At 27.9% G+C, this 11,724-nt stretch overlaps 1 protein-coding gene across 1 annotated transcript in view; it reads right to left on the bottom strand.

Moving 5' to 3' along the window:
• LOC107452205 (forkhead domain 102C) overlaps positions 1-8,967 on the bottom strand; it is a 74,103-nt gene extending 65,136 nt beyond the window's left edge. Inside the window, exon 1 of the mRNA XM_071185302.2 lies at positions 7,702-8,967. Within this exon, the coding sequence (XP_071041403.1) occupies positions 7,727-8,899 (1,173 nt within the window). The 5' untranslated portion in view covers positions 8,900-8,967 and the 3' untranslated portion in view covers positions 7,702-7,726. The remainder of the gene's footprint in view (positions 1-7,701) is intronic.
• Between the last annotated feature and the right edge of the window lie 2,757 nt (positions 8,968-11,724).

Consider the following 11,724-nt stretch of genomic DNA (forward strand, 5'->3'; position numbering starts at 1 on the left):
TTACTAGAAAGCATAGCTGCCAACTTGTACAGCCATTGAAAAATAATTTTCTTAGTGGCAGCGTGTATATTAGCGTTTTGGCGCATTAAATCTTAAAGTTTAAAATTTCAAAAATAATTTTTAAACTACCATGATGAATCTATAATTTAAACAAAAATATGCAGATATGGTCATTATGCTTATAAATGTCTGAATAATTTTGTTTTTAAAACATTCTTCCAAACTTAATTGCTGTTTTACTACCACTTAGTAAAATGCATTTTAAGGACCATACAAAATGGTAGGTATTCCAGTAAGTAAAGTAGTAATAAAATGTTCCATGCAGGAAAAATTTTGTAATAATTAAATTACTTCTCCAAACTTTAGCACAAATCGATAATTAATTGATATTATACATTAGTTATAGTGAACAAAATAATTTGTTTTGATATTTTAGAAACTAAAATATGTTTATTAACTCTTTCCGGCGCAGTGCTGCCAGTTAGGTAATACTTAATTCACAAATGTTACGTACCACTAGGAAAAAAATATTTGCGTTTAAGCGTTCCCCAATATTTAGCAACCACTATTTTTTAAGTAACAAGGAGAAAAAGCATGCCTTTTTAATAAGAATGCACTGCACTGTTTGCAGTTGCTAATGTTTTTGTCTGACTAAAATGTGCAACAGAAATTTACTGTTCTACAAAATATAAATATTGCATACCTGCCAACTTTTAATCCCTTCCATTATAATTTTTCCCAGTGGTAATAAAATGGAATTAAAACTTCAATTTTTAGTTAACAAATACGTTGCATTTGAAAAATCTTAAGTTGACAACCATGATAGTAACGCATATTAATATATGTGTTTCATTTTTGTAAGAATAGTGGTGATCAAAATCATTTAAAAATTAAGTTTATAAAAGAAAAAATAGTATATATTTACTACCACTTTAAATATCAAAATAAAATCTTCCGGAAAATTCGGAAGAGTTGGCAGGTATGAAATTACTACCACTGAGAAAATCTTTCTTAAACTATCGCAAACTTGGCGGCTAGGATTGAGTTATAAGCATACATTGTTTATGTGTAAACTATATTTAAATATATATATATATTTTAAAAAAAATCAGTATGTATAAAAGCAATAAGACAAAGTAAAATAAGTTATTAACATTTTATGCATTCTTTTCTTTGTACAGGAGTAATTGCAGCTAATAAATATATAGAAAGATCATATCTTACATTTCTGACGTACAATTCTTTGTCAAAGGCCAGCTCTCTTTCACAAACAAATGCAAGATTATCAGTTCTTTTACAGTTTTATGATGGTTCATAGTTCGATATTTATTTATATTATTCAGATAATATAGTAGTTGGTACAGTATTCTTTTAACAGTACTGTTGATTTTGCTAAATGATTTAATTTCATTGTTGCAGTTTCCTTTTGATAGCAAGGCAGACTTTACTCGATGATTTACTTTCATCGATGCAGTTTACTTTCAATAGAAATATTGATTTTGAAGAGATTTTATTCTATTATAGAAGGTTTGAGATATTTCAAAAATTTGTTTTGGTAAATGTATTGGCTATTTGATAAACCAAGTACTAGTTTTTGAAATATTCAGCAAATCGCTTCAAGCTTCTTAGATTTTTTTTAATTCATAAGTGGTGGTAATGGTGTTAAGAAAGAAACATATTTATAACGATGTGAAAATTTTAGTTAAAAACTTCATGATTCGTTTAATCAAGTATGCTGTATAATACACATTTTTATTTACATAAACTCGATAAAAAGAGCTTTTGTAAATATTATTGATTTCTTCTCAATAATTATGGCATAAAAAAATGGAAAATGATTTGTGAACAATAAATAGTTGTTATCAAAATTATGAAGGCTATATAATGCAAAAGAATCTAAATAAAAGATATTTTTCATTGTATTATTTTTTTTTAGTACTTTTTCAAAATTTCGTAAATTAACTTTATAAAGTTGTATGCTAGATTCCTTAACTTTAAAAAGTAATCAGCAGCGAAAATTCTAGTATTGCTTTTATTAATAATAAAGAGTCATGGATGTTAACACAGTACTCATTCATTGTTATTTATGTGCTAGTTGCCTACTATTAAGGCTTTTGCGTTGTATTTTCATCAACCGTCGTGAGATAATAATAATTATGATAAATATAGTCAGCAATACGACCGTTTTTATTGGGAGCTTTTTCTAACGATACAACGTGGCTGAAAAATGCTTGCTATGTTATGTTTTTATGTGAAATGATGTTATGAAAAATGCTATGCTTTTATGTTTTTTCTTAATTAACCCTTTGCACATCGATGATACGCCATCAACAGACACCACTCTAAAATCAAAAATTTTTATAACTTAATAATTAGTGAGCACATTATTTTTTGAATTTTAAAATGTATGAAACAAACTGTGTTCAATATCAACTTGCTCCGCTTTGAAAAAAGAAATATTTTCCTGTGGTAACGAAATTAAAGTTTTCTTTAGCTTAGTATTTTTCATTTAGAGTAATTTTTCCTCCACTACTTATCAAGAATTCAAAATATATAAAATTAAATTTGATTGCACTTATGACATTTGTAAAGAGTGGGCGTAATTATCCTTATTCTGTAATTTTTTTATTTAATACGCTACCAATTTTTTTAAACTTTTCCCTGTATATTACGTATTTTAGATGATTTCGTGATAATGCAGAGATGCCAACTTGCTCCGGTCAGCAAATATATATTTTAAAGTGGTAGTTTATCAATTGTGATTCTTGGTTTAATAAATTCAATTAGGTAGATTTTTATCCACCACTATTTCTAAAGAGTTCGTAGGCTTATATAACTCACCACTTTACAGTACTTACGTCATGCTATACCTTTTATAAAGCAAGAAAAAATAGTCAAATATATGCTAATTTACTTTGTAGATATTTACCGTTTTCTTGATTATTTTGGCTTGTCCGGAGCAGTTGGCATCTCTGCCAACAATATTTATTAATGTTCAACAAACATTATTAATGTTTGCTTAAATTGCATTTTAAAGTACTTGAAGTGTAAAAAAGCGCGATTAAAAATTTTTTTGGTTCCACATATTTAATTGCGATGAATGTATTCATCTTTATATCAAATGCGGAATTATAAAACGAAAACGTAACGATAAGAATATGCTACATAGTTGCCAACTTCTTCCATTTTGTATGGGAGGTTCTTACTATATAGCTATATACTGAAAGTGGTAAAAGAGTTTATGTTTTACCATTTGTTCCTTTTGATTTAAAACGATCTTTACCGCCTGCAAATATATGCTTTAAATAAGTAAATGTTGTAATATATATCCCAGAGTTTAAGAAGTAATTAATTTGAATATTGGTTTTATCATAGAATATATAAAAACCTAGTTGTTATTTAGCACAACTAATAAACATAAATAATAAATTAAACTGTGGGCTTAATTATAATAAGCTAAAACGTATGCTTTTTATATACGATTTGGGGCTTTATGTAATACTATTATGAATGAACAGATAAAGGAAAAAAGTTGTAGTTGAGAACCATACAAATGTGGTAAACATGAAGTTTTGAAAACAATCAATTCATGAAAAATAATTACTCGCGTGGAGAAATATATTTCCAGTAATAATTAAATTACAAAATCTATAATGTGTCTTTTGTGTTTATATTTTTTTTTCAAAGATTTAAAAAATTAACAATTAAAGTATGTAAATAAACTTTTAAAAAGCTTTAAATTCGTTATCTAATTATGACTCACAATTCAATTGTAAAATGTTATTCCTGTCTTTGTTAAAAAAATTTTAATTATAGTAACTTACAAAATATGTTAAATATAGATTGTTTATATTTTTGTTGTTAAATGTTAATTTACATAAAAAATTATAATATAAAATTTATATAATAATGAAATTTATATAAAGTTATTTCATTATTGTAAAAATATTACTGTATAAAATTTATATAAATATATAAAATTTATCAGCAAAAAAAACTACAGATTTTAATTATAGTGATTTACAAAGTGTGTTACATATAGATTGTTTATATTTTTGTTGTTAAATGTTAAAGTTATTAAAAATATAAACTATATTTTTCCTAAGCCTTTTCATATTTTGCCAACTCATCAGAAAAATGTTGCCCCTTAAGTCAATACTGTTCTTTTCTATAAATATTATTAAATTGGCCAATAGAAGGTCACATACTGAATTAAATAGGAATGCAGTTGAAATATTGAAATTTCATTTTAAAATATGTACAATTTTGTATTCGAATCAGCTCAATGGTTAAATATTTTATTAATCGTCATTGCTGTCTCCCCTTTCTTTATATTTAATAGATTAGTTCTTATTTTGTAAATAGTAATGCTTCTAATGACCAATTTAAAAAAAATACTTGCACGCAATAAGGTTTAAGTAAAATACCATTTTTCAAAAGATTTTGTCGTACCAAATCTATGTTAAGTGTATGACCTTTAAAATATATTTTCAATATTTCTTCCTTGCCTTAATTAATATAAACATCAATTGTATAATTAAATGTATATGTAAAGCGAGTTATTATAAAGCAATTTTCTTCATAGTTATTGCTGTACAGATTAGCTTTATTAACACTACTATTTTTTTTAAAAAAGCGCATATTTCATAAATTACATTTTATATTCATGAATATCTTACATTTTGAAGAATCTCCCATAAATTGTTTCCAAAAAATACCAGCGTTTTGTATGATGCTTGACTACTATTAAAAGTATTATACAAGCATTCAATGTGACAAAATGCACTAAAAATAGTTCTTAAAAAATTTTTAAAAATAACATTATCGATGATTTCAGATAATTATTGATTGATTTATACGTTGCTGAACCAAAAAGTAGAGATGCTATTTATACTGCAACATTTTATTATTTTTATTTTAGATAAATGCAAAGAAGTTATTTCGATAGTTTTTACAATTTTCTTAAATACATGAATTTGAGCAACATACCTAACAATTTTTTTTCGCAATTCACGGAAAACTTTTATTGTTAATAATTGCAATCTTTATTAACTAGTTAAATGATTTATTATTATTATATTATATTATATTATTATTATCATATTATATTATTATTATATTTTATTATTATTATATTTTATTATTATTATTATATTATATTATATTATTATTATTACATTATATTATATTATAATTAAGGTATTTGCTTTAATAATTTTATTCTTAATTTAATAACGTTGATTTACTCGTAGATGATTTGGCCACAATAATATAACTTGAAATATAATTTAATATTTATCTTTTATTCTCTATTTTTATTATTTATTTATTATTTATATTTATTTACTATATTAATTATTTACTATTTCTATTATATACTATTTGTACTGTAAAATTTTGTTTTTTTATTTTGGATATTTTGGATAATTGCAAAGAAGTTATTTTGATAGTTTTTATAATTTTCTTAAATAAATGACTTTGAGCAACATAGCCGGAAATTTTTTTCGCAATTAACAGAAAACTTTTATTGTTAGAAATTACAGTTGTTATTAATTAGTCATGTGATTCATCATTATTATATTATAATTAAGGAATGTGTTTTAATAATTTTATTCTTAATTTAGCATCGTTGATTTAGATGATTTGCTCATAATAATATAACTGGATAAATAATTTAAACTTAGGTAATCAAAATTCCAACAATTGTTAATAATATTTTAATCACTAGAAAAATTTTAGAAGGAAAGGAAGTACTGTTTAGAATTATCAATTTACTAACTGTTACACGTCCACTAAATATATTTCCCAGAAAGCTCTAAAGTTGGAAGATGTTTGTAGAAAAATGAAATTTGTAAAGCTCATACCATTCGGTCATTAATTATGTGATAATCATCAGCTGTCGTATCTGCCAGTTTTTACGTTATAGCTGAAAAAATTTCGCTATTGGTAGCAAAATTTATACCTGAATATTTGGTTTGCAACTAAATAAATTATTTAAAAAAAAGAAAAATAAGCTAGACCACTACGGCTTATAACTCAATAATAAATATAACTCATAAGCATGTAAGACTTTTAAAAACATTATGTTAAGTGCGTGTTTACCTCTTAAAATAAAATAAGTTATAACATTCAGATAAACATTCTGATTAAATTGAAATACTAATTTCATTTCGTATAATCATAAAAATAAACTTTGCATTTCTTAGTGGAGTATTCCTAGTGGAATTCAAAAATTTAAAGAAATTTCTGCATCAAATGATAATAAAGCCTTCAATATATACAGTTACATTAATTATTTAAAATGATGATCAAAATCAGTTTTATTAGATTAAGAGTGAAATATCTATGCACACCACTTAAATATGAAACTCTCTCGGAAAACTAGGTGAGTTTGCTGCTATATATAATTAAATTTGTCGAAAAATTGCTATTTTATGAAAACTGAATTCAATATCGTAAGACTATTTTTCAAAGGTATTTAAAATGGTAGCAACATCTAAAATAATTCAAATGCGTAAAAGACATGAATAATGTACTCATTTCCGTAAAAAATTCAAGCTATTTGAAAAAAGCATTTTTACCAGTAGTAGTGGAGCAATAGTTAAATTTGTAAAGTTTTGTAGCATTATTTTATTTTCCAATAGCTAGAACACGTTAAACATATCACTGCATGTCAATTGCTTCTCTTATGCATATGTTTAAATATATTAAATGTTATGGCTTATGAAACTATTTCTATTCATATTAAATAAAAGAAATGAATCATAAGTGGTGTTATCATGTTTGCTTCTGCATAAATTGTAAAAATTGGCAGGTGAGTATATTTATGTACTAGAGCAGTTTAAAAAATAGAGGGGTTAAACGGCAGAGTTGGCAACTATGCTAAGCTTATTCTATCTAAATAGTGAAAAATTAAAAATAAAAACCTTGATACATACTTCTTTTTAGCATTCATTTTATAACAACTTCATTATTGTAGTGAATTTTAAGTTCATGAAAATAGCATAGTCGTGTGTTGCTAGCTTATACCAAAACTAATTTATAGTCAAAACTTAGAAATCAAAGAGAGATTACGTAAATTTTAATGCAAACTATCAGATGATCATTTTTTATTTCAGAGTATTTATGATTACAATGATTAATTCTGGATCAAAGATAGTGCATTAAAATTAACTCCTAAAAGTAAATAAATAGGCCTAAATTAAAACATATTATGTCAATTATGCATGTTTTGTTTCATTTAATTTACGAACCACAGGAAAATAAATTAATTTTAATCAATGAAATTACCCTTGAATGCTTATTTAATTAAAATACTGAAACATTCTATGCATATACATTTTTATGTTATGTTAATATAATTAATATAGCAATAGCAACAGTAACATACAGCATGTTATATGATTATTGTAGGCAAATTTGATTTAAGTAATGAAAATAACATGTATACTTTTATATCCTGATCATGTAGTTCAGATAATGAAAATAACATGTATATATTAGATTATGCTGATTTAATTTAGATAACGATACTTATAAAACGCACATTTTATTTTTATATCACGTAATTTAAGAGTAAGATGAGGATATTGCTAAATTTAACTTTGAAATCGGATGTAATAATAAATGAAGGTTGTCTTTAATGTTCACATTACCACCACGTAAGAAAATTGTATTAATTTTAATTCAAACTGAATTTACCTCAAACTTTATCTTGTCATTCTATTCAGTGTTCTAATTTATTATCTGCATCCATCACTCTATTGATAGATTCTTGCCACCGGTGAACTAAAGGACTTTGCATGGGTGTTGAAGAGCAGGGGCTGACTTCTGAAGAATTTGCCCCTCGTCCTGATACAGAATAAGTAAGTAAGGAAGCAGCGGATGACCAGCAGGGCGTTGACCCCACATAAGGTCCAAAAGTGTTTAGTCTCTGTGGTACCCCAACACTCTGTAGCGGCAACGACACTGTCCATTGCATTGCCCTACGTGCTGGTGGGGCAACACCGGGTGCTTGAAAATAATTAGGTGGTAATATGTCCTTAGGGCTTTCTGAGCCCGGTGAATGAGAGAATGCGCCCCTGCGTGGACTTTCACATTCAGTCAATCTAGGTGAGTCTGTTGACGGCGACGGATCGGGAGCCAGGATACTTTCCATGTCAAACTGTCTCTTTTGCCGGGCAATGGTCAGCTTGACCGGATGTGGTGGACTTTGCAACATTTTGTGATGTCGTTGAGGATCCACTAAAGGGGCTGTTACTTCTAGTGGTGGCCTTGGTGGGGGTGTTGGAGCAGGGCTGTCGTCATCATCAGGTACTGACAATCCCATGTGTTTTCTGACTTTACGCTGCGCTTTTCGTCTGCGGAAATCGCCCTTTTTGAAATCTTCAATATTAGCTGGATGAATAGCCCAATAATGTCCCTTACCATTTGCGCTTCGTCCAGCTTTAATAAAACAGTCATTCAGGGATAAATTATGCCGAATGCTGTTTCTCCAGCCAGGACCTCTGTTCCGGAAATACGGGTACTGATCCAGTATATACTGATAGATATCTGATAAAACCATTTTTTTCTCTGGACAGCTGAGAATAGCCATCGCAATGAGACCTATGTAGCTGTGCTGAGGCTTGGGCTCTTCAGTCGCAAATCGGGCGGTTCTGGGATCGAACCTGACAAATGGTGAAAATCCATACTGTCCAGTGTCAGGAAAAGTACCAGCTAAGCCATATGGCAGTCCAAAAGGATGAAATCTTAAACGATTGTAGTCATAGATTTGCAGTCTTTGGAATTCAGCCAGAGCTGCAGCGGGATTGACAGCCGGTGGTGCAAAAGGGTTCTGGTCAGTAGCGGCCAGAACTTTGTTTAGGGCAGCGAACGAGGGATCACTTCGGCACATCATGGGAATACGAGTTTACGATAACACTCGCTCCACGCTTGAGCTGATCCCCCATAGTTGACAGAGTTTCTCTTTTTCGCTAACTCCGCCTACTAGTTTTCTATTGGATGGTCGTAGAACGGCTCTATTGGATGAGAGAAATGATTGGCGGTTGTTTCAAGCCAATAGAATCGACACCGTTAAGCTCCGTGGTCTCTTTTTCCAAAATTAACGTCTCATTAGATCTGGAGCTAGCGGAAGGCCAATTTTCAAGGCGGGTCTCGATTAAGCTTCCTTTGGGATTGAAAAGGTTTTTTTCACCCCTCTAACCCGTGACCCTCAAATGGAGGGAAAAAAATATTCTTTTCTAAGAGCGAGGATAAAAAGGGGAGAGGGGAATAACAATCATCGCTTTTATTGTTGGTTCAACTCAGTTGCTATGGTTGTTGTATCTATCTGTTTTATTGTTAAGCTTTTTTTACTTTTCTAAAGCTAATTGACGCTTTTTGTATTTGTTCACTTGTTTGATTATTTTGTGGTCGCAATTAAAAGGGGAAATCGGGCTAATTAAGATGCAGTCAACTTTTTTTTTTCTTTAAGTTTTTTTTTTTCTTTCTTCATTCTTTTCTTTTTTTTATTTACTTATTTTCAGAGAGGGCATTAATTTTGCAATCAATCTTTTACTTTAATATTTTTTTTAGTGTACTGAGTAATTAAAACTTTTTTATGTTAAAAAGTGACTAGGTGTCTTACCCTTTACTCTTTATTTATTTAGAAAACTTGGACCGACTTTTAATACTCTCTGCAATTATTCATATATTTTGAATCATGAAAACATAAAATAGGTGGGTAACTTCTTTGTTTATTAACTTTTTGTTTATTAGCTTTTTGTTTATTTATTTATTTATTATTAAAAAAAACTGGAAATAAATTTTAATATTCTGTTCTATAATTTAAACACATTTAGTCATAAAAATCCAAACTAGGTGAATAACTCATTTCTTTATTAGTTTTCTGTTGTTTAACAGTTGTTTGTTACTGTTCTGAAAAACTGGAAATAACTTTTAATGCACTCTGCAATTATTCTTATACAAAGGGATGCCACAAGCGACTGTGTAAAAAGTAGTAGAAACTCAATTCACTTTTAGTTATTTATTATCTCTTTAATTATTCAATCGTACTACCACTATGACTTATATTTCATATCATTCATTAAAAAAAAAAAAAAAAAAAAAAAAAAAAAAAAATTACATAACTTCTCTCATTTATTTATTAATTTTTCGTTGTTTTATTTATTTATTAGGAGAAACTGGAAATAACTTTTAATAGTCTGTACAAACTGAAAACACAAACTAGGTGGATAACTCATTTATTTATCAATTTTTCGTTGTTTTATTTATTTATTAAGAAAAACTGGAAATAACTTTTAATACTCTCTACAACATGCCTATTCCATACCTGCCAACTCTTCCGGATTTTCCCGAAGATTTTATTTTCATATTTATAGTGGTAGCAATACTCAGGTTATTCTAATTAACTTTTTGAATTATAATGATAATTATAAATGAGTTTGACCACCACTACATATAAATAATAACAATAAATATGTGAAAGCATAATAATCATTGAGCATGCGAATTTCAACGGCATCAAAATATAATTACATATTTGAGTCAGATTGTTTCTCGTTTATTGTTTTACAACCATTCTGAAAATCCATTCTCGGAAAGAGTGAAAGTTGGCAGGTATGCTATTCATTGAGTCATGAAGACGCAAACTAGATGGGTAAATCATTTGTTTAATAGTTATCTGTTGTTTTATTTATTTATTATGAAGTACTACAAATAACTTACTCTCTGCTAATCTTCATTTGTTTACTAGTTATCTGTTGTTTTATTTATTTATTATGAAATGCTACAAATAACTTACTCACTGCTATAATTTATATGCATCGAGTCACGAAACTCGAACAAGGTGGGTAACTCATTTGTTATAAGTTTTCTGTTGCTTTATTTATTTATTATGAAAACTGGAAATACTTTTTATACTACCTGCAATATTTTTTTATCTTGAGTAATGAACTTTACCTAATTTTTAATTGCTTGCATAAGATGTGATCAATACTAAAATTCACAAAAAAAATTTTTTCACTTTAGAATTGCTTCGAATTCCAATACTTACTAAATTATTTGGAGAAATGGTATAAAATACTAAAGAAACTACTGATAAAATTGTGCTTACGTAACATTTGAACAACTCCATACACGGTTTTATTAAAACTTACAATCGAATTAAATTGCGCTATTTTTCTAGGTAAGAATGTTTCTCGGAATTAAATAACTTTTCTCCGTATATTGATTTTTAAAAGGTAGTCACGTATCTTTGAAATGTTTAATAGTGGTTGAAAATTTTCTTCGAGAAATTGGAATTTGCTTTTTTAAAAACACCACTTTTATCCTTTAGTTACCAAAGTTCCATTTTACCTTTTTTCAAAAATATAACGAATGAATTAATCAATCTATCGGATTTTATATTGAAGTAAATCGAAATGTGTGTCCACAACAAGATATTTATAATTCAAACATTATTATTTCCGCTTGACATCATTATAATACGATTTTTTTAATATTAAAATTTAAGTTTGCACTAAAAACATCAAAGTACTTAGATTAATAGTGTATTACCACTGTTTCTTTACAAAAGCACTTTTCATTTAGTCAGGAAATGAGTCTGTGTTTAAAGAATTGACAGCTTACTCACAAGTGCGACTTATAAAGCTTTGTCAAATTGAAAAGCATGTTCAGGGTTGCAGTGGTTTTCGAACCCGCTACCTCCAAGCCACATAGCGT

The sequence above is a fragment of the Parasteatoda tepidariorum genome, chromosome 5, assembly GCF_982258835.1.
Source record: "Parasteatoda tepidariorum strain Cologne lab strain chromosome 5, Ptep-v5.0, whole genome shotgun sequence".
Taxonomy (NCBI): domain Eukaryota; kingdom Metazoa; phylum Arthropoda; class Arachnida; order Araneae; family Theridiidae; genus Parasteatoda; species Parasteatoda tepidariorum.